The sequence below is a fragment of the Mytilus trossulus genome, chromosome 1, assembly GCF_036588685.1.
Source record: "Mytilus trossulus isolate FHL-02 chromosome 1, PNRI_Mtr1.1.1.hap1, whole genome shotgun sequence".
NCBI classification, from domain to species: Eukaryota; Metazoa; Mollusca; class Bivalvia; order Mytilida; family Mytilidae; genus Mytilus; species Mytilus trossulus.
This window is the reverse complement of record NC_086373.1, coordinates 14,065,872-14,091,475: the sequence shown is the minus strand read 5'-3', so window position 1 is coordinate 14,091,475 and position 25,604 is coordinate 14,065,872. Positions and strand designations below refer to the sequence as shown.

General features: G+C 32.7%; 1 protein-coding gene across 1 annotated transcript in view; it reads left to right on the top strand.

Moving 5' to 3' along the window:
* Nucleotides 1–25,604, top strand: part of LOC134715926 (rho GTPase-activating protein 100F-like) — a 50,858-nt gene that overhangs the window by 20,912 nt on the left and 4,342 nt on the right. Inside the window, exons 2-5 of the mRNA XM_063578493.1 lie at nucleotides 7,742–9,179; nucleotides 19,753–20,856; nucleotides 21,240–21,400; nucleotides 24,902–25,106. Of these exons, the coding sequence (XP_063434563.1) occupies nucleotides 7,742–9,179; nucleotides 19,753–20,856; nucleotides 21,240–21,400; nucleotides 24,902–25,106 (2,908 nt within the window). The remainder of the gene's footprint in view (nucleotides 1–7,741; nucleotides 9,180–19,752; nucleotides 20,857–21,239; nucleotides 21,401–24,901; nucleotides 25,107–25,604) is intronic.

The following is a 25,604-nucleotide window of genomic DNA, read 5'->3' as shown; positions in this document are numbered from 1 at the left end:
GAGCATTTTGAGAATTTTGCAAATTTTGGTGTAGTTTCCATAGCAACATAGTAGTTCCAATGATCGCCAAAATCATCCAACACCTGTACATAGTAGGCTCCTTGTTTTAAAATATGATGATTCTGAGTTGAAGCATATCCAAACAGATCACCAAAAACCAAAAACTGATTTTTGTTCACAATTGTGCCGTTTCCATGGTAACGGCAGCCATATTAAACTATTACATGCCATAATTAAAAAGGGGGAAGGATATTAAAAATCAAATAAGTAACGAATAGGTAACGAATAGGGAATAAGGAATAGGTAACGAATAGGGAATAGGGAATAGGGAATAGGTAACGAATAGGCAACGAATAGGGAATAGGGAATAGGTAACGAATAGGGAATAGGGAATAGGTAACGAATAGGCAACGAATAGGGAATAGGGAATAGGTAACGAATAGGTAACGAATAGGGAATAGGGAATAGGTAACGAATAGGGAATAGGGAATAGGTAACCAACTTGACGCCCATAACTACTTATAATTCCCCTGTGCCATGGTTTGCCATCTCCGTTTTTTCTTAACAAAGCATGGTTGGTAACATGTGATGAATTTATTAACAATTTCGGGATTTTTTCTCTCAATAAAACGGAATCAGAAAAAAAATCACTATTCTAAGTCGAATACCTAAAACTCGGCAAATAATATGAAAAGTGTTTGTAGTAAAGTACGGTTTGGTTTTTCATCGAGTCCATTCAGTGAAAGAAAAGGCAGTCAGGACGAGTAACTTGGGGTGGGGAAGGGTGTAGTCAATGAAAAAAATAAGTGAGTGAATTAAGATTTTTTTTATCCTGCATTAAACTTTTGATGTCGTCCCTTGATCTAGAGGAGACATTTGAATGAAATATTTCAATGTGAAAACTGTTTAGATTTTTGTTATCAATTGCAGAAAATTATAAAACCAATGAATTTCACATGCACATTAATAAAAGCTAGAATTGTGATTGGATAATCAAGAACACAATCATGTACGGGAATACGACGATGGAAGCTTTAAACGACCTTGACCAGCTACGTGAATATTGATCAGTCCATTCAACGTTATAGTACGTGCGTTCTATTTTCGCAGGTGTGAGGTCGAAGGTTTGAATTGACCAATGGAAACGATCGTTCCTTAGAGAGTTAATCTAATAAAGTTTGTTTGACTGATTACGTCGCACTACCTTTCGCTAAGCTAAGCCGCATATGAGTATAAAGTATCTGAGATTTAGACTTGACCACCAAAACTTAACCTTGTTCACTGATCCATGATGTCGAGGTCAATTGAAAACTGTCTGACGGGCATGAAGACCTTGCAAAGTACGCACATATCAAATATAGTTATCCTACAAAACATTATAAAACAAATCTTTTTTCAATTCGTCAATGAACCATGAACATGTGACAGACGGAAACTTCGTAACACGAGGCATCTTCATACAAAGTATGAAGCATCCAGGTCTTCTATCTTTTTTAGAAATATAAAGCTTTTAAGAAGTTAGCTAACGCCACCGCCACCGCCGGATCACTATCCGCCTATGTCAAGCTTCCTGCGACTTTGTCGCATGCTCGACAAAAAGCAATTTTAGATGATTTATCGTGTGTTACAATCACATAGATAAATGCACAAAAAAAATTATTGTTGTGCAATACTCAACTGAACATGTGTAAGGCGACAGAAAGAGTGTATCTGTACTCCAAAAAGACATAGAATAACATCCGTTTTGAAAATTTATTTTAAAATGGACATATATACTTCTATGTCATTTGATCACTCGTGAAAAGTGGTCTCTTTAGCAATAATGCCACATGTTATTTGTATAGCTTAAAAGTAAGGCCACCGCATAAATACAGATCCTCTCCAAAACAATCCGCGGAACCTTTCATCAAAGATGTGTAAAGAGAAGAAAAAAAATACTACTGGCAATATTCAAAATCGACGAAAATTAAGAAAGAAAGTCTAAGGGCAACTGAATAATGTAAAAAGTTTGAAGCCTAATGCAGACATTTGTACTTTCTCCTAAGACTTTAAATATTTAATTTGGTCAAAGAGCGGTCTTAATAAAGTCTGTATACTGTTTTAATTTTGTCTATAAATAAATCCCTTGTTTGAACTTACTTTTTTTATTCTTTGAACCTCCTATTTTTTTTTTTTATTGTGAAGTAATAATTTTGTAAGCCTTGTTCAATATAGTTAACGTTTTTTATGATGGTTTTAATGATCTTGATAATTGTTTGCGGTAATCGATTGTTAGAAATAAAAGCAGACGTCATGTCAGATGCCATGTTTTATAACTCGTCTGCCATATTCATCATCGAACGTAGCTAGGAACACGAACATCCTCACTGGTACAACATAACTGAGGCGTGTATTACAAGCAAACTCCTTATTTAATTAACTCCGTTTTACAATTTGTATTTGAAGTGCCTCTCCATATAATAACTGGGTTTGAGATTATTGTCATTAAACAGTCATTTGTACAGCTTGGTAATATTTACACAGAATTGTAAGCTAGTAGTCTGTAGCACGTTAGAAGAGGATTAAGCTACAGATATGTTTGATTTATAATGTAAAATGATTAATTCTCTGTAGAGACTAACATCGCCTACTTCTGCAATTACTTTTCAATATTCAACGATAGTTTTATTTGTCTGTATCATTTTATTGAAAAATATCTAAAACAGCAAATTTACATGATACGTATACATGTGAGTTAATATAAAATATGGGCAAAAGATACCAGAGGGACAGTCAAACTCATAGATCGAAAATAAACTGACAACGTCATGGCTAGCAAAGAATAATAACAAACAGACAAATAATAGTACACAAGACACAACATAGAAAATTAAAGACTAGCGGCAACACGAACCCCACCAAAATTTCGGGGTGATCGCAGGTGCTCCGGAAGGGTAAGCAGATCATGCTCCACATTAATATATAAATAAATGTATGTAGTACGAACAATTGGAAAATATTCCCACAGTTGCATGCCATTTGTTCGCAGAGTAAATGCAAATATGGAAAAATCTAACAAAAAAATCTACAATCCTACAAAAAGGCTAATGTCCTATAGATCTATTTTGGATATCCTTTGAGACCCAACTGAAACGTTGCTTCTTGCATGTATCAAAACGCACACCTACGCTGTTAGGGTTTTTAAATATCATAAATGCAAAAGGCAAAGAATCTAAGAATAGGTATTTCAGATCACTGGAATACAGGTTCGAAAAAATCTCAAACACGAGTTTAACAGAAAAGACATAATAAGAAGTCATAAATTCATTTTACATTTCAGCAATTACTAAAATTGACAAGCATATATACCAATGAACACCTGTACACACAAGTTTTGGAATTATTACAATAGACGATCAAATGTCTTACAGCAACACAACAGTATCATATTCTATTTAATTAAAGAGCATCAGGAAACATATACACTTCTTTGAATACTAGCACACACATAGGTGGTTCAATAAATTTTATTTTCTAAATAGTTGACCTTCTCATGATGATCTCGACCAATTGAATAGAATAGAGAACATAAAAGGCACCGCAAATACTAAAGTTCAAAAGTATTTCAATAAAATAAGTGTATTATGCAGGCACATGCATATCTATATTTTCTAAATAGGAATTATTCCTAAAAGAGTTCTATATAAATCCATTTGGGAAAATAGGTTTCCCCCTAATTGTCGTCGAGTTTTTACTAAATCCGAAAAAGGCTGTTCAAACCACCGAACCCGCTATTTCTTTCTTATTTTTTATTTAATGTACTTTAAATACTTTATTGTTTTGTACATAAATCAGGCCGTTAGTTTATCTCGTTTGAATCTTCCTTCATTTGTCATTTTGTGCCTTTTACAACTAAGCCCTATGAGTTTTGCTCATTGTTAAAGGATATACGTTACCTGTAGACGTTAACTTCTATGTCATTTGGTTACTGGTGGAGAGTTGTCTCATTGGAAATCCTGCATCCTCTCTATTCTATTTGCGACAATAAATAAAAAGCTGCATCAAATGTTGTTCAAAGTAAGATTAGAAAGCTTAAGGGCATACGATACAGTTTTGATCCTGTATTTACAAGTTCGTGAACATTTACATATAGGCTATTTTTTACCTGATTAAATCAAATATGTAATAAAAAATATACCTTCATGTGCTACTTTTTGAGTAAAATGAGGTCCAAATTTTGTATATTTGCTCAAAATTCTGATTTGGGGCCGTTATTCCTTTTTCGAAAGAAAGACATAATGTTTTTGTGATAATAGATAAACACAAATTGTTTTTTGTTAAATAATCGATAATTTCTGTATTTTATAAGTATCCTTAAAAAAAATTATGCATTTTTTTATTCAGAAATAACTCATATTTATCAAATGTCCATGAATAGAGGAAAATACGTCATTTTTTGCTGCATGTTTATTAAAATTAAAAAAAATCCTCTATTTACAGTTTTATAAAATTTGGGTCACATCATCTCCCTGCAAAATGAAACAAATTGCTGTTTTGAAAAATTGGGGTCCATGAACTCGTTTTTAAATTAAATCAGTTTGAATGATAAAAATCAGTCGAAAAATGCATCTTTTCCCGATAAGTCACAGTTTGACGTCGCGAAAATAACATTTTACGTTAGCAACGTCATTACCTCCCCTGTAACTGTATCGTATGCCCTTAAAGTATATTGGCATATCCGTTAAATTATTTCTACAATTATGATATCATATCAGCAGATATACACAAAAAAACCATTGTGACTGGCGTTGTCAATGTGACCAGTCCGTCTGTTGCTTTGATTGTTTTTATACGCCCGTTTAAATTTTGACGGGGCGAATTATGGTATACAAATGTCCGGTGTCCGTCTGCCCGTCCGTCTGTCTGTCCGGCGTAAACATGTCGCATCGTAACTTGAGAACGACTTATCTAAATTACATGAAACTTTATAAAGTTGTTTCTTATGATGGTCAAATGATCTGTATACTCTTTGGTGAAAATAAGATTTAAACTTCTTGAGTTACGGCACTTTGTAACTAAAACAATGGTGTGTTTATTTTTCACATCACGGTCGCACCGTATCTCAAAAACGATTCTTGATTATTGCTTAAAACTTTACACATGTTCTTAGTTATATCAATCTCAATATCTGTATACTTTTTGGTGATGATTCAAAATTTCATTTTTGAGTTATTGAGTACTTTTTTAAAAAGGGGGAGGTTTTTTTACATGTCGCGCTGTATCTCAAAAACGATTTATGATTATTGCTTAAAACTTCACACACTTCTTTGTTATATTAATCTAAAGATCTGTATATTTTTTGGTGATGACTAAAAATTTAATTTTTGAGTTATTGGGTATTTTGTAAAAAAGGGGAGGGTTTTTTTTTTACATGTTGCACCGTTTCTCAAAAACAGTTTATGATTATTGCTTGAAACTGTACACACTTCTTTGTTATATTAATCTAAAGATCTGTATACTTTTTGTTTTGATTCAAACAAAATATTTTAGTGATATTTAGTTTTTTGTTAAAAATTAATTTAGAAGCGGCAGATTTTTTCCAAACGAACGTTTACAGGGAAGATAAATGACTCGCGATCTCGCCATGGCAACCATTTATATCAACATGTTTAAACTATATTTAATATAGAATTAACAAGAGTTTAGTAATGTAATTTAAATCCACAAAAGAAAATTATTTAAAAAAAAAAAAGAAATCGCTCGATCTTATGAGGCTATTTTGCATGACAAGTCATTTGGAATTTTAATGAAGGAACACAACTCTTGAGAAAGTTGACTCTTTAAGTTCAATTAAAAAATCCCCCATCCCCTATACAAAAATAGGTGCAAACAAGGATTACAATACAAAGTCTTGATGTAAACAAGCTATTAAACTAAAGTCAATATTTTTATTTCGGGTCAGTTGAAACCGACTTCCTGGTGTGGTATTTTCTCGCTAGGTATAACACCCATGGATGACCTTGGGCTGTTTTTGATCTCTGGTCGGGTTTTTTTTTGCTGTCTCAATAACACATTCCTCGTTTCGATTCTCAATTTTAAGTATTATGCATAAATAAAAGTATTTGTCCCAAATCTAATGACAATTGTTTCTGATAGACAATAAAATTGAGAATGAAAATAGGGAATGTATCAAAGAGACAACAACCAGACAAGTGATTATATATATACAAACCAGAGACTTTTTTGGGGGCGGCGCCAGGATCCTGTTATGGAGCTACATTTATGGATCCGCATCTACAAAGGGCATTAAAAAAAATTCCGCTTTCGCCACTTAGTTTGCTTATTTGTAGATCTATATATGATAGCCTGAAAAGTCCAACAAAATCGATAAAACAATCGGGCAGTGCAATCACACAGACAATCAGAATATGGAATTGATTGCCATGATCCCGTTTTAGTACAGGCATTCTCTTGATAAAATTGGATGGTTGAACAGGTTTTTCGGTACCAACTCGCAGATGCACAAACTAACCTGAAACTAAATAGGCTGTAAGCACGAAAGAACTTAATATAGTTTGTTTATTTTTACAGTGAAAAAATATAGAGTTAATCAAATTTATTCTGCTTATATATGAACACAATGAATATGGCAGCCATTGGATTTTGACTAAAATTGTCAAAATACAAATTGAAATAAGACATTCATGTTACAGGATCAATGCCGTTCAGTTGAGTACCGTTTACTAATCCTTAAATCAAAACTTCGTTTTTATTCATGTTTACTATAAATATATTCAAGCGACATTTACTTAAACAGATAACAATTAAAAGGCAAAATTCCTGCAAATGAAGTAAACATACTATGTAATTATAAATATTTCGCTAAATTTATTTCTCCAGTTCATAGACCATTGAAAAGATCACAAGACGTAAACTTCTAGCAAGCCATTTTTCAGATAGTGAAGACATGATGAACAGAACTAAATATTCACAACACTGAATCACAATTATGTATAATATAGTTGTACGTTGTTCTGATTTTTTTTTATTGAACTTCTGCAAAATGAAATATTATGGATGGTAGATGCTTTATTGGAAAAAAACTAAGAAGTTTTCCTGATAGTATCTCTCCTCTGCATCGGAATCAAAGCATTATCCGCTGTAAATTCTAGAAGAAGAAAAAAATATCAATTTATAACTGCAAAGCGCGAACCTGAGAGAAAGCACCATGCAATATGTAAGATCGGCGCGGACCTAGTTGAAAACACCCTTAATTGGGTTGCTAATTGAGACACTAATCTTTGAAGCGAGTATGTAACTAAATGAAAGCACAAATATCAATTTTAATGCAGACTTCTTGGACAACAACAGTATTTACAAAATTGACCAGAAAATAAATTAAAAATACAGAAAATCAAACAAATTTGAAAATTGATTATCGAACTGCAGTTTTGTAACAACACTTCCATGAATATGTAACATAGTAAATTGTCGCTTTTTACACTAAAATCGATTCCCCAGCAGTTAATAATTAATACCTTATTCGTGTTCAATGTAAAATCTAATATTGATTTACTTGGCGATGAATCATTCCTAACGGTGTTACCTCCTCTTGATTGGAATTCTTCAAGTCGGTGAAATCACATAATGCATCAACTGATGATCACTTCCTGTTATTGATTTCGTTAGATGTTATTAATTTAATCCATGTCGTTTCCCCGATGGATGATAATAGTAGTAAACTATTTACTTCGTATTTCAGGAGGAAGAAAATTCTATGGCACATGGATTTCTGACTACACAAGAAAAACGACCACTACACAGAAAAAAAGTAAAAACCACTCAAGATACCACAACAGACACATATGTCAAAGGTGATCAAGCAACGAATGAAGCAAGTAGTGAAAGTTCCCCCAGTAATGGTACAGGCTTTACCGGAGCACCTGATATGGGTATAAAAAACATAATGATGGAAAATTCACATTCTATACAAACTGTTGAAATAAAAAAGAGACCTGGTCAGTCTTTAGGGTTTTATATTAGGGAAGGAAATGGCACGGATAGGAATGGTGGTGTTTTTATTTCTCGTATTCAGACAGGAACAGTTGCAGATAGCAATGGATTATTACATATTGGCGATGAAATTCTGACAATAAACAAAAAGGATGTGTCAAATATGTCTCTTGACGATGTAGTTATTCTTATGTCAATTCCAAAGAAATTAACTTTAAAAATCAGAACTAGAAAGTGTCATAAGAAAAACAACTCTTGTCCTTCTCTAGCAGTCACAGAACAAGAAACAAAACCTATTGTAAATGTACTTCACAAAGTACGCTCATCATCTGAAACAGCGCTTGAAGAAACAGAACAAGCTGCAAATCTGGTGGACCCATTTACTCAAGAACACGAACATCAACAGTCCCGGAGACGACATGATAGGCCTACCTCATCACAATATGCCAGTATTTTTATTTCACCCCACAAAGCTGAGGCTAAATTACTTTCAGATGAAGCAGATAGTGAAAATTCTAGTGATGGATCCTTACCTAGAAGCATCGATTCTAACAGTAAACATTACTATGTAGGATACAGAGGATATGCATCTGATAGTGCATACGACCAAGCCAGTGCATATTACAGTCCAAACCTATCACCTAATCAACATGGGAGTGCCAGTGATCAGGAATATTTAAAATATATGTACTCAGACGGTGGTCTTCCTAGAAAATTAATTCCAAAGTCACCATCTAAATCTTTAAACAAAAGTGGATTAAATATAAATTCTGATTCTGAAATATATGTAGGAGGTCAGCTTCCTAACTATCATGAGGTTACTTCAAAAACATTAGAATCGGCAAGGAAATTTCAAGGGGGTTTGAAAGACATGATACACGTAAAAGGGAAATATGACAAATCACAACGCAGCAGGTCTCCAGAATATTATAACTCAGATTCAGAATTAGTTTTTACAACACCTCATAAAGGACAAACTGATATGAGAGGATTTGCTTCTGACTATGAAACTTATGCTGGCGGTGGTAGTGATGATGATCCGATTTATTGTGTTCCTAAATTACCATTTAGTCATAGTGGCAGTTCTGAATTAGAAGAATTACTGAGAAAATTTAACACTCTTTCGATGGAATTGCAGCAGGAAAAAAATAAACTGCAACGACAAGTGTCTGGCAAAGATGTAACAGGTAATGGTACTATATTGATTTTCCTTGACAAAGTATGAATCATCATACAGCTCCTGTAGTATAAAGTGAAAGGTTATTTTCAAATCAAATATTTCTTTACAACATTGATTTAATATGTGTTAGACAGACAATATCTAACATCACTACAGTATTCTATACAAATTGCATTTATTCAATCCAATAATTACATACATGTACATGACATAAATAGGCATGCTGCTAATGAAAGTAAACCAAATCTCTTAGTACCCAGTAGTTACAAAAAATGTATCTATAGAAGACATTTGAGCATCAGAACCTTACATATATATATGTCCCACACATGGACTTAAATGAAGTTTTAGGTTACCAGACGTACGTTTGTACAGTGATACTCATACTTCATGTACAAATGTATAATGAACATGATGAACACAAATGATGAACATGATGAATTGATTACTAATGTTTTGCATTGCATATAAATTAATTATGATAATTTTAAGCTTTTGACTGCAAATGCAAATGCTATTATAATATTAAGGCTAATATTGTAATTGCACAATGTACAAATACTTCCTTCAACTGGCATTTCAACAAAAAAAATATAAGGATTTTTGTGTTGAATGGAAACTGGAACAGCAGTCTTGTGTTAGCTTGCTAATCTTTTACACGACTAATGTACAAAAAAATGTACAGTATATAAACTTGGTAAAGCTACTTACAAAGTACATCATGTACTTTGTAAGTAGCTTCGTCAAGTTTATAAATTGTACATTTTTTTTGTACAGGTGCATGTAGTTCTAAAGATACATGTACATGTACAGTACGTAGGAAACAGATAAAAAAAAATGATGAAAAATTATGATTTCTTCATTTAGGGGTACATTTTTGTACAACAATGGAATGAATCCTGATAGGGCAAAACAAAAAAATATGTGTGTTTAGTGTACATGTATGTACTTGCTGAAAAAAATTTAGGGCAAGCTAGGTACATGTACTTGTATTTGTTGAACCTGATGTCTTAGTACATGTAACATAATTACTCTATAAAAAAGAAGTGGTATGATTGCCAATGAGACAACTATCCACAAAAGACCAAAATGACACAAACATTAACAACTATAGGTCATTGTACGGCCTTCAACAATGAGCAAAGCCCATACTGCATAGTCAGCAAAATGTATAAAAGGCCCCAATAAAACAATGTAAAACAATTAAAACGAGAAAACTAACGACCTTATTTATGTAAAAAAATGAACGAAAAACAAATATGTAACACATAAACACACGACAACCACTGAATTACAGGCTCCTGACTTGGGACAGGCACATACATAAATAATGTGGCGGGGTTAAACATGTTAGCGGGATACCAACCCTCCCCTAACCTGGGACAGTGGTATAACAGTGCAACATAAGAATGAACTATAAAAATCAGTTGAAAAAGTCTAGCTTTCTTTATTTGCTGTTAAAAGTACAGATGATATATCAGTCATGTTGACTCACACAATGTATAAATTGTACAATAGATATTATGTTGCTAATAATTTTTGCTATCTACTGCTACATAGATACAATGTATAAGAAGATGTGGTATGGGTGCCAATGAGACAACTCTCCATCCAAGTCACAATTTATAAAAGTAAACCATTATAGATCAAAGTACAGTCTTCAACATGCATGGAGCCGTGGCTTACACTGAAAAGCATGTGGCCCATTGGACATACATGTACATGTATAAACAACAGAACAAAATGAGGATCAAGTGCAGAAAAACTAAATTACATGTAAACCTACTTTACCCTAGAAATAGAATGTATCTGCTGGGTACTATAGTTTATGAAAATATGCAAAAAATGAATCAGTAAATCATCATTCATCATGTTCATACAAAACTCTTTTAAGGAGTCAGTTGACACTTTCCCCCTGATGATTGAGGAGTTTTATTAACCATGTTGCCTTGTTTATAGTAGGTCTAAGTGTGCTGATGTTGAACATACATGTACATGTACATGTATTTGCTATAAGTTATAACAGTTTCTACATGTATCTATTTATTGCTTTACTTTACTTAATCCACTTTGTCCCAAGGCACGACTACAGTTTCTTTCCATTTTGTCCTGTCCATGACTGTTCGTTTTGTTTCTTTCCAGGTCTCCCCAATTTTTCTCAGCTCAGTTGTTAGTCCCTTGTGCGTGGTGTTTTTTTGCCCCCCCCCCCCCCCCTTTTCAATGTCCTTGGGGGTTCCATTCTAGGGCTAAAGGCTTGCTTGGCAATGTTTGAGTCTTTTTTCTGAGGGTATCCCCGTTCCACTTCCTTGTTCTTATTATCTGAGTTGTAGGCTGTTGTTTGGTTCTTCTCCATAACTCATTGTTAGATTATAGATATTTTGTTTGGCCATCTGATGTTGAGGATATTTCTCAAACATTTGTCTGTTTATAATTAGTTTCTGCAAAAAATGTTGAAATGGATAAAAATGGTCTTTCAAAGCCAACAACTTCTTCATCATGTTTATAAAATTGAGAATGGAATTGGGGAATAGGTCAAAGAGACAACAACCCATCCATAGAACGAACAACAGCAGAAGGTCACCATTATGCATGGATTCAATTGAAGACATTTGCTAAGTGACTTATTTGTACATGTTGTAGATTATATTTTGCTAAATACCAATTTATCTCTTTCTATTTAAACTTCTGAAAAAATATGCAAAAATGGATACAAAAATATTTTTTTTATTTGTATTATATATATATCAGTGTATATACATGTATACAAACACACATGCTTAAATAAGTAAATGTTTTGATAAATTTGCACAACTTCTTTAACATGTCATCAAAAAATTTCTTCAAAGCATTGAAATCACAATTGTGAAGTTTAAGCAGGAAAATTAGCTGTTGCATGTAATTACGATGATTTACATAGATTACACAATGACCATGTCAATTTCTCAGTGAGGTCTTTTTTTACCGGAATTTACATTAATTCTTTATTTGAAAAGCACTTTACGCCCATATGGACCAATGGCTTAAAACATTATACATAATATACAGTTTACATAAAACAATGAAAATAAACAATGGACACACTTTGAACTATAATTTGTCTTTTTTTTTTAAATCAATATATATATATATATATGAGATTCAAATTATATCAAGGACTCCCTGCCCTCAGTCTTAGTGACTTTTTTAAAAAGGAGCCTAATTTGCAAGTGTCCTGTTTTGTTTCAGGATTGAGAATATGTTTTAATTTATCTATATCATTTAAGTTATTATATTTATTTTCATTTAAAAATTCTTTTCTTAATTGTTCATTTATTTTACATTTAAAAAAGAAATGAAACTCATCATCTAGTACATCACAATGTGTACATAGTCTTAAATCTCTGGGAATTTTCCTGTATCTTCCAGTTTCTATTAATAAGCAGTGGTCACTTATTCGAAATTTAGAAATTAGTTGTCTATATTCAAAGTTTTGAGAAAGTAGGTATGGTTCAAAGTTATAGCTTTTCTTTATTTTTTTAAAAAGTTGGAGTTTGCTATTCTCTTGTAAATTTAATATTTTATCATTATATAAATTTTCATAGGAGTTTTCTAGATTTTGTTTGTATATAAGCCTATTATTTTTATCCTTATTTTGGTTAACAATTTCTAAATCATTTTGACTTCTGACATGATTTACATAGGAGTACCAAGAATAAATACCTGCATTATGTAAAGTTTTTGCCAAATTTAGTGTCTCTTTTAGTAAGGGTCTAGTTTCTTCCCTAAATAGTCTATCATGAAAAAGAAGAGTTTGTCTTTTTATAAAGCAATCAATAGGGTAGCTGCCTAATTCAGATCGAGCAGCTATATTGCAAGAGCATTTTTTTACTCCTAAAGTTAACTTATTAAATTTATTTAGTACTTTATCAGGTGGACTTTTGTCAATGAAATTTAGAGTATCTACTTTTTTGTTATTTTTATCTCCTTTAATTGAAGCTTTATAAAAGGATGAGTATGCATCCATATACCATATTTCACTGTTATAAGTCAATATTGGTCTGACGAGAGAGTTAAATAAATGGTTTGACAAATTTACAGGAGTCTGATGATTTTTACCATGCAGACATGATGCTAGAGGACATTATATTACGATCTGTGTTTAATATTCAATGAAACTATGTACAGTTAATCATGTTAATAAAACATACATTTGAAAATGCCTGTACCAAGTCAGGAATATGACAGTTCTTGTCCATTCGTTTTTGATGCGTTTAGTTATTTGATTTTGCCATGTGATTAAGGACTTTCCGAATTGATTTTCCTCTAAGTTCAGTATTTTTGTGATTTTACTTTTTGAATATTTAGAAAATAATTATATATTACGACTTTTAAAAAACAAACAAGATATCAGAGACATGTTATTTCTTACAAGTCTCTGATGGATTATAAATTTTATTTTTTTGTTATTGTTACACTGAACTATATAAATATATGTACATTTAGTCTAGATCTAATGACAATGAAATATCTGAAAGTGGATTGGTTGTTATTCGATCACGATGTCACCATTAAAGATCGATGACAATAGAAACATATACATGTACTAATATTAATCATGTTAATACATCGAGAGTGTTTCACTACCGTTTAGTAGTCAGCCGGCAACCCGCTTTGTCTCCCACTGTCGGTACACCGGTTTGTGTCTGACATCAAATCACTACCTGTTAAATTATCACATTAAATTTTTTGGTTTCAACGATAACGTTTTGAACCTTTTCTAAACATATATGTGGTCTAACTATAGATTCTCCTCATTTTCTGCCTCGGATAAATTTCACAACGTAAAACAATATATCTCCTAGAGTTTCCTATAGATCAATATACTACGACACTAAGTCCTATACTTAATGGTTATTTCTTTATTGATACTATGACACATTTAATCTTCGATCTTTTCCTATAACGATGCCTAAAACATTAAGGAAACGGCGATGAACTGAAAGGTCACGTTTTTCTCGAAAGGTCATTTTAGAATGACTAACACCTGGGACCAATAGATCACGTATTAACCTAAGTTAAAATTTATTTGGTAATTGTAGAATTGCTTTAATGGCAGATAATACAACATGTACAACATATTGATAAACATTGCTTAGTTCTGCAAGTCTAACCAAATTTGCTTCTCATTTTTTTAATTATCAGTTTGAGGGTAGTTCGATACTGGTGCTATTGATATTAAATTTGACTCAAACTTAAATGTATTTTTGACGCTTTAGATATTAATCTCATTCAATGACACGCAAACCTCCACTAATTTGAGAAAATATCGATCACTTCTATAGAAGATGTCATTATTGAAATGCCTGGAATCTCCTTTAAGCCGTACAAGTGCTTTAGATCCATCATATCAACCGTCTCCCTGCATACTGCAAAGCTAGAAATAAGCTTACGGCATGATGGAAGCCGTTTTATTATAATTATATATACATTTTAAGCTTAATATTTTTGGGTTAAAAGAACAATAACACTTAAAGAAAACTGCATTTTCTATTTCTGTTGTTTCGGAACAAAATTTCTCTTGCATATTGTATTACATGTAATTATCTCTCATCAATACCCAATAAGTCTTGTACATTTCTGGTGCTAAACCACTTGTTGGACTACTGTAATATTATAGAAAACGTAACTGAAGATTCCAAAATGATCATTCAAAACTTTAAAGTCGAAGAGAAAATGACAATAAAAAGGCAAATAAACAGAGTCCTCAAAACACTATATACATGTATATATACCAAATAAAGCATAACCAACACGAACCCCACCAAATCCTAAGATTACTAATGTATACAAATTAAGAATTAATGACCCGAAGTTATATGGAAACCAATTACTCTTTTTTCCCACTATAACTAATTTAAGAGCAAGTATATCTATGATGCAGTCATTTGGACAATGTTGGATTAAAACTAGCATTGTGTTATCTTTTCCCGACAGCTAACATGCATATGGCATGTATGGCTAACATGCCAAACTATAAAAAGAGTTTAACCTGTTTTTCACACAGTAAAACACGCAAGAAGTTATAGCAGAAATGTTAACCTTGCACGTCGTTTTATGATACAAAACAGATTTATTGATGACGTGAAATCAATACATAAAAGCTCTGGATAGCTTTACAAGATTGTCTATAAAAACTGCTACAAACGAGTATGAGAATTGTCCGTTTAATGGCGGATATAGTCATCATCATCTATAATACCTGATCGTATAATCCGTCACATTTCCAGGATTCACATCTTCCGTCGTCTTGGCAGTAATGTTGTCGTAATTGATAAGAAAAGACTGGAATTTCTATACATACAGCCATTAAGATCAATAGCAGATACTCTCAACTTTAACACGAGTAAAGCCATTAAGAATCTCTTGTTTCAACAAAATAATTTTGTTAAAGTTTGCGGACATTTAAATTAACAATAAAGTAAATTGACTCTCTGAGTTTCAATTATTTGAAAATTAAACGAGTGCATGTATTACTCATGCACTTTAATATGGTCATAATATAATATGCTCTTCAACTACGGAACATAATATGCTCTTCAACTACGTACTTTAATTGGCCTTTTTAACTTTTTTGGATTCGAGCGTCACTGATGAGTCTTTTGTAGACGAAACGCGCGCCTGGCGTATATACTAAATTTAATCCTGGTATCTATGATGAGTTTATTTATATAGATATAGGAATATGTGCTGTGAATGCTAATGAGACAACTCTCCATCCAAATAATAATTTTAAAAAAAAAAGTAAACCATTATAGGTCAATGTACGGTCTTCAACACGGAGACTTGGCTCACAACGAACAACAAGCTATAAAGGGCCCAAAAAATACTAGTGTAAAACCATTCAAACGGGAAACCAACGGTCTAATCTATATAACAAAATACTTTATATCCATGTATATATATATATCACTACAATTATAAGGAGCGTGCTTCTTCAAAGTCTGAAAGGGGCCTCAGTGGCCAAGTAGTTCTACTACTATAATCACTAGCCATTCAACACAGGATGTGAGTTGGAACCACGCTCGTGTGGGTGCACTCGACTCTTAATCTTAATGACTAAGATTGTCAGTTTTCCTTTCGAATGTCGGTGTTTATCTCCGGGCACTCCGACTTCCTCCTCCAATAAAAACTGGCCGCCACGAAATAGCCTAAAGGGGGCGTTTAAAAGAGGCGTTAAAACACCAACAATCAATCAATCAAACTTTGAAGGATTAGCACCCCTTGTATTTCCAGCACCACTCTAACTTCTCTGCATTAATAACATATTTTGAGATAACACAGTTGTGTAAAGGTTTACAAAATCACACATTTCACTAATGCCAGGTCTCAAATTTAAAAAAAAAATGTGTTTGGTTCATAACATTTAGTCCATATTTATTGTGGAAAAATATTATTATATAAATACCACGTATTAGTGGAGCGGCGGAGTCGACAATTTTAGAAATTTAAATTACCTAAACACCTCATGGGATTTTAATAGCTCATTGGAAACCTGAAATCCTCTACTTTTTGAAAATATTTGTCGTCAATATCAAATATGGTACAATAATTTCGAAAATCAAGGTGAAAGGTCATCACTTAAAAAAATCCTACTTTCATCTAAAGAAACAATACCATTGATATTTTTCAAAATAAATAATCTATTCAATAAATTATACGAGTAGTATTATGTAGAAAAACGTTAGTTCATACAAAATCTTTTTCATATTTGCACATGACGTCAGAACAACGTTTTATTTAACTTTTTCTTTAAGGTAGTCCATGGTACATACAAATTGTAATGCCTAATGAAAAACAGGAACATATTAACATTGATAATTGACATCGAAGAATAGCGTTTCTTGAATACTTTAATAGTTAAAAAGTTTTCAAAGAGTATCTGAAATGCATAGCTAATAGATCAAACCAAATATGCAGCCATGACAAAATTCGTTTCAGTTTTCAAGGATTCGACGTGTCACTGAGTTTTCTTAAAATGAATTCAAACTATCTCAATACAAGATACCTTTTTATTTAATATAGTTATTGGAGTTTGATATATTACTCAATTAGTGCAAGCGTGTTGTAGAACAAATTCCTAAAATTGAGACATGACCGTTATGGTATCTATGTTGAGTTTATTTTCATACCAAATGAAACGTCGAAAACATTATAGCAAATTAAAATAAAGTTACCAAATATAACAATAACTATTTTCTTGGTATTTCATTACAACTACCTACATTTTGACAAAAAAACATAAATCAGTGCAAGGGAGACCATGCTCCTTGCAAACACGTGCTGCCTAGCATGTTTTCCCCCTTACATGAACTTATTGGATCTTGTAGATACATGTAGTCCGATGCCATTTGTCCCTCAAAGAAAACTGGCTCTAACTTGTCATGCGCAGTTTTTCCAACAAAGGCACATGGGGAGCCATTACTTCGGTTGGCTAGATTTGCCGACAACCAAACTTTGCTTTGCCACATTGTACGTAGTACGTGATGCTTATATACGAATTCACATACCGAAAGCTTTTTGTTTGAATTGTTTTACACTGTCTTATCGGGGCCTTTTATAGCTGACTGCGGTATGGCCATATGGGCTTTGCTCATTGTTGAAGGCCGTAAGGTGGCCTAAGGCTACAAGATTACCGAAAAGGCTTGGTTTTGTCCTAAAGAGGTTGGATACCGACTTTTAACCGATTCCAAAAAAATCGAAGATAATGCATTTGTCAACACAAACTTCCACTTTCCTTTTTTTTGGCATCTAGCGGGACCAGTTTTAACGAGATTGTTAAATTGTCCATGTGATTGAATAAAAAAAAAAAAAAATCAAACACACCTGAAAACCAAACGAACCCTAAAATGAAATTCACTTTCCCAGTTCAATTCAACAAAAACGAGTATACAACAATACCAAACAACATAAATTAATCACAAGAGTTTGGAAATTATAAAATGAACAAGAAATAAGCTTAAAAATGACTACAAATGACCTTCGCTAAATCGCTGAATGTGTGCTATAACTAGAAACCAAAACAATGTCGGTAAATCTGTGACAAATATTCGGACTTGAAATCTGGATAAAAAGCAGATATTTAGTCAAATATTTATATTATTAGGAATTAACTTCAAAAAGTAAATCGGGTCGATTGAAGTATTATACGGCGGCTTCATTGTTGTGCCTTTAAAATACACCTATACTGCACGTGCAAATAATGCTAGATGAAAAACGATGATATTTACAGTCTTATTTTCAACCATTTTCAGATGCATTAAGCATTAAATTTAGGGCTATTTGGAAATGCCCTTACATTGTATGAAGTTCACGAATAACTATATTTACCAATTTCATTCAAAAATTATTTTTTAGAACGGGTTTGTTGTGAAATTTGACTACCGAATCGGCAATGGGGTATTCGATGCAAGTTGGGTAACGTCATTAAAGGCTATTTTTAACGTCATTTGTACCACATTTGATATTGATGACAAATATTTTTCTAAAGCTGAATAATCGATAAACATTTTAGGACTTTAAAATTCCATGAGGTATTTAGGTAATTTAAAATCTAAGCGACTTTTTCAACATTCGCCGCTCCACTATATGTAACTATCAATAGATGCGTCATTCTATAGGCAACCAGGTTCACAGAGTTTGTCCAGACTAATGGTTTTTATAAAAGCATATACGGTTTAAGTTGCCTCGTTAGTTGAAAAGTGAATATTCGAATTGACATTCCCAAACTCTGTAATTAATTACCATGAGACTTTCTTATCGCATTTGCATTTATATTCTATATAGATATTGATATATATATACAATATTTACAAATCCCGAACAGCCGATACAATGGTATTGTTAAAAAGACGTGTTTTAACTACTATTGTGACATCCTTTTCTTTTTTTCCAATTACTTGTCTTGAAATTTTTTTCTTCACAATGCCTTAATGGCACGCAAAAAAAGTAAATTAATAATGCAACGAGAACAGGTAATCTAATAAAGTAGGATCTAGAAAAGTAACAAGAAAACGGTTATCGTCCCTTTAAATATATCTCCCTTCTCTATCTAAACCTGCCTCTAATTATCAATGCCCTATTATTTTAATTCTCATAATCCTGATTAGGGTTTCGGTCTAAACTTCTCAAATTATGGTTATTAATCTCAATGGTAGGCATTGTTCTATGTTTTATGGTCTCCTAAAAGGACCATACCAAACGAAAGGTCAGATTGTTCATATGATCCCTTCAAGTGTCATGTTCAATTAGCTAAATTTGTATATCTCCACTCGTTCACATTTCATTAAAAAATATCCAAATCCAATAGACACTGAAAATTTCATTGATCATGTTTTAACGTATGTAAGTAAATATACGGGACGGTAGAATCCTCTTGATCAAACAGTTTTTGTTAGATTTTTTTTTTTGCAGTAGTAATTTTTTTGCAATTCCCTCTGTAGTCTGTGAGCTACGCTTTAATAAAATTACACGTCGTATTATTTAAGAATTATCTTTACACAAGGTTTGGACATAATTTTCAAGAACTGCAATTTTCTTCTCAGGTTTGACAGCACCATCTCCACGGAACGTTGATTACTCATCAGACGAATATGCATACATAGGATCTTCAAGAATTTTAGGCGGGAAGCCATCATCCCCAATATCTATTCAAAAGGCAGCATCAACACAAACCCCGGGACAAATGAAAATGACCCGTAATAGAAGTGCAGATTCAGCTCAAAGGAGTAGAACATATCATTCCGATATGGGAAAAGAGCTTTCAACTTCATATCAAGAGTCAAAGTATGTCCCCCCTTCAATCCATACAATGTCTAGGGTAGGGATTCCTTCATCAGCATCTACCTCGTCTGCTTCTGATAGGACCAAGTTTATAGACACTGATGGTCAACATATATCTCGCTCAACGTCAAGGTTCAAAGATCTTCAACTTTCTAGGAAGCCATTACAAATCTCTTACAGTGAGTTCGAATTTTATCGTCCAGATTTAAGGAGGCGATTAGAATTGTCAAAGAAAACGGGTCAAGATGGTATTCTTAGTATTCATATTCTCTCAGGACAAGGGCTAAAATCAACAAAAATGACTCTTAGGGATTTATACTGTGTTGTATCTATTGATTCTGTGAATAAAGCACGAACAATGATCAGAACTGGTGCTGTAAATTTCGATTGGGATGAGGCTTTCGATGTCGAACTTGAAGATTCTAAAGAAGTGTCATTTCTAATTTACAATTGGGATCCTAATTTTAAACACAGACTTTGCTTTCATGGCACCGTTTTACTTCCATCAATTCTCGAAAATGGGAAGAAAAAATGTATAGCATTAAAAATGGAACCAAAGGGCCTGTTATATACCACCTTATTATATCATGAACCATCAGTTTCCTTGCAGCGACTACCGTCTATGCGGAAAAATGGTGTATTTGGGAAAGATTTAGAAACTGTGACCAAACAAGAGGGTCAGAATGTACCTATGGTAATTAGAAAGTGCATTGACGAAGTAGAGAAACGTGGACTTGATGTAGTGGGGATATACAGATTGTGTGCTTCAGCTAGAAGAAAAGCCCAATTAAGAGAAGTGTTTGAGAAGAATGCTCAAGCTGTTGATCTTTCTCCGGAAAATGTATCTGACATACATGTGGTTACAGGTAAGTTATGTAACTGTGAAATATTTATGTATTACAATTTAAAAGACAAAAACATCCGACACATGTCAACTTGTGTACATGTTCTGATGATTCAACCAGAAGAGGACCTCAAATGCAAGTTATCAACAATCAATCAAACAAAAGAAGAAGAATGCCTTATTTAGAAAATTCCGGATTCAATATCTAAATGTACATGTTAAATTCACCATTTACATGTTCAGTTCCTTATCTCTGTACTCTAACGTTCAGTCTTAATCAATTATCTTTTTTTTGTATTGAAAGCAGAAGTGCTCAAATTGGAAGACAAGACTCTCGATTTCTAAATAATTTTTTTCATCAAATATTTATAATGGTTTGTACTTATCTGACTATTTGTTTTACAGGTGTTTTGAAAGACTACCTCCGTGAATTGCCTGAACCACTTTTCACGAATGCTTTATATCAGATGTTACTTGATGCTCTCAGCGTCCGGTTGCCAAGCGACCCAGATGGAAGTGCCAAATTAATGCTTAGCATTTTAGAGTGCCTTCCAAAAGCCAACCAGGTATTGAGATGACGTTTCAAATTTGAACTTATAATTTATTTAACCATGTATGCCTGAAAGATGTTATCCTTCCAATTTTTGGTGGTGATGTTTTCTATTTCTTATGTTTACTGAATCAGGTACCTATGTCTACATAGAAGTTAAGAAGTAAATAAAGAAAATATCCTATCGAAAACGTTATTGTGGCATCATGCAAATAAACTCATCATAGATACCAGGACTAAATTTAGTATATACCCCAGACACGCGTTTTGTCTACAAAAGACTCATCAGTGACACTCGAATCCAAAAAAGTTAAAAAGTCCTTTTAACAATCATTTTAGCAAAGTTAGATAAATGACTTTTAAATAATCATGTGCAGAACGTAAGTTTTTATTTTAAAAGTCACTCAGCACTATTTCTTGCAAGTATATAATTATGTAAAATCAAGTTTTTGTTATTTTATGATTTTTATACGACCGCAAATTTTGAAAAAAATTTCGTCGTATATTGCTATCACGTTGGCGTCGTCGTCTGCGTCGTCGTCGTTGTCGTCGTCGTCGTCCGAATACTTTTAGTTTTCGCACTCTAACTTTAGTAAAAGTGAATAGAAATCTATGAAATTTTAACACAAGGTTCATGACCATAAAAGGAAGGTTGGTATTGATTTTGGGAGTTTTGGTCCCAACATTTTAGGAATTAGGGGCCAAAAAGGGCCCAAATAAGCATTTTCTTGGTTTTCGCACTATAACTTTAGTTTAAGTTAATAGAAATCTATGAAATTTTGACACAAGGTTGATGACCACAAAAGAAAGGTTGGGATTGATTTTGGGAGTTTTGGTTTTAACAATTTAGGAATTAGGGGCCAAAAAAGGGCCCAAATAAGCATTATTCTGGGTTTCCGCACAATAACTTTAGTTTAAGTAAATAGAAATCAATGAAATTTAAACATAATGTTAATGACCACAAAAGGAAGATTGGTATTGATTTTGGGAGTTTAGGTCCCAACAGTTTAGGAATTAGGGGCCAAAAAGGGACCCAAATAAGCATTTTTCTTGGTTTTTGCACCATAACGTTAGTATAAGTAAATAGAAATCTATGAAATTTAAACACAAGGTTGATGACCATAAAAGGAAAGTTGGTATTGATTTTGGGAGTTTTGGTCCCAACAGTTTAGGAAAAAGGGGCCCAAAGGGTCCAAAATTGGTCTACATTAAGGTCCAAAGGGTCCAAAATTAAACTTAGTTTGATTTTAACAAAAATTGAATCCTTGGGGTTCTTTGATATGCTGAATCTAAAAATGAACTTAGATTTTTTATTATTGGCCCAGTTTTCAAGTTGGCCCAAATCGGGGTCCAAAATTAAACTTTTTTGATTTCATCAAAAATTGAATAAATGGGGTTCTTTGATATGCCAAATCTAACTGTGTATGTAGATTCTTCATTTTTGGTCCCGTTTTCAAATTGGCCTACATTAAGGTCCAAAGAGTCCAAAATTAAACTAAGTTTGATTTTATCAAAAATTAAATTCTTGGGCCTCTTTGATATGCTGAATCTAAACATGTACTTAGATTTTTGATTATGGGCCCAGTTTTCAAGTTGGTCCAAATCAGGATCTAAAATTATTATATTAAGTATTGTGGAATAGCAAGTCTTTTCAATTGCACAGTATTGTGCAATGGCAAGAAATATCTAATTTCACAATATTGTGAAATAGCAAATTTTTTTTCAATTAGAGTTATCTTTCTTTGTCCAAAATAGTAAGCAAGAAATATCTTATTGCAAAATTTTTTTTTGATTGGAGTTATCTTTCTTTGTCCAGAATCAACTTAAATCTTTGTTATATACAATATACAATGTATATTCACTTTTTACTACCAACTGATAAATTTAAATAATCTTTACCATTAAGTGATAACAAGCAGTTTTTTTACATTTTATTTAGTTTATTTTATGATGTATTTAAATGAGTAGTTATTGTTGCAAACTCCATTAGAATATTTTAATTGAGATTAGTTTTGGAATAAGGGAAAGGGGGATGTGATTAAAAAATTGGGTTCAATTTTTCTCATTTGAAATTTCATAAATAAAAAGAAAATTTCTTCAAACATTATTTTGAGAGGATTAATATTGAACAGCATAGTGAATTGCTCTTAGAGAAAACAAAATTTTTAAGTTCATTAGAACACATTCATTCTGTGTCAGAAACCTATGCTGTGTCAACTATTTAATCACAATCCAAATTTAGAGCTGAATCCAGCTTGAATGTTGTGTCCATACTTGCCCCAACTGTTCAGGGTTCAACCTCTGCAGTCGTATAAAGCTACGCCCTGCGAAGCATCTGGTTTATTTTTAAAAGTGTATCTAAATCCTGTTTTAAAAATATCAATGACTTTCCTTAATTTCAAATGAGAGGTTTGTCTTTTTGATAATATTTTACTGAAAGTTCTTCAAAAAAGATATGTAACGCCTATTATAGATCCACAAAAATCTTTACAGCCTGCATATTATTGTATAATGGTCTAAATCAACTTGACAGTTATAAGATGCATTATAAATAGAACCTAACCTTTTTCTCTCATTGTGGGTGCACTTGAAGAAAAAATGGTTTAATTTATTATATTAATATACAGAAATAGCAAACAACAAAGATAAAAGATCAAGAAGAGAAAGCAGTTCGTAGTCTTGTTATTGCAATGCCTTATTGATTATATTTATTAATATTGAAAAGTTATTTTACAATCGGTGTTGATGCAAGTTACAAATCTCTTGTGATATATCTCACAATTTTATTTAATTGTACTTGTATCAAGAATAGAAATTTATTTGTTTGATGTTTTTTGTACTTGTAAAAGTAGAATAACAAAAATACCAAACTCCAAGGAAAGTTCAAAACGGAAAGCTCCTTAACAAATTTCAAAATCAAAAGCTACATCTTTGCCAGCATATAGCAAATAAATCAGTACCATCATTCAACGATTTCCAAATAGATTAGGCAGTATTTGTCTTCTGCTTGGGGATTCAATTCAAGCAGAAAACTTGAGAAAGTCGTACACCCCAACAAACTACTACAGGGTAATTTGGAGTAGTCTATATACATGACCAAATCCATCACCAACTTTGTTGAATTGAAAATATTACTGATAACACATCAAACGTACATGTGTATGGATAAAAACTGTTAAAGTCCGTTCTTTGTATTTTTGGGTGTGTTTCTGTTGTAGATCAGTGTTTTTGGTGTTCCATTCTTTTCCTCTTATAGTTGATATGTTTCCCTAAGTTTTAAAATTGTAGCCCTGATTTGTATTTGCTTAATTAGTTTATACTACTGTAGCCTTTGTTCATGTTTGCTTATATCATCTTGCATACTCTGAAATCTATACCAAGGGAAGTTAATCTTGCAGGATATTTGAGAATTACAGACAAGAACACTGAACAGCTGTCTTCAGTTTACAGAGTAATATTGAAGTTGAAATTTTCATTTTTTTGTGTCCTTTTATGTTTGTTTATTTTTGCATTTCAGGAGACGATGGCTGCGGTGCTTAATCATTTAAAGAAGGTTGCCAGTAATGCTGACAAAAATAAAATGAACATTGTCAATTTGGCAATATGTTTTGGACCGGTGCTTCTTTGTCCATCACCAGTGTCATCGGGTGGCACATCATTAGATTTCAAAAAACACATTGAGGTGCTTAAATACTTGCTAGAAATTTGGCCAGTAAACTATGGTAAGTTAATAATGTGAATATTGACTGAATAATGATCACTGTAAAAACAAATTGCAACAAAAAACAAGATCCTTTCAATATGCAAAAGGTAGCTTACATGGTGCGTAAGAAGTGAGATGTTTTAAATTAGTGCTAGAGTACATTTGTGTTTTTGTATTATTTAATTAAAACATTCACATTTTAAATATGAAGTTTACAAATTTTGTTATTACGGTGAAAACAAACCTGCAACCCACCTGACAACAAAGAAGAAAGTGGCTGTTCATTTTTTAAGACATTTGTTTTTGAGTAAGCTTCTCTTGAGTTTTAAAATATGAGTTACACACAAAAATCTCTATTATATCAATCAGGGTTGGCAAAAACCCGGGTTTTATGAGTATTGCCCAGCCCAGTGGGAAATACTGGGAAAACCCGGGTTTTACTGGGTTTTAGTGGGTAATACTGGGCAATACTGGGTAATATCAAATATTTGTCTGAATTTTATAGAGGATTCAGTGA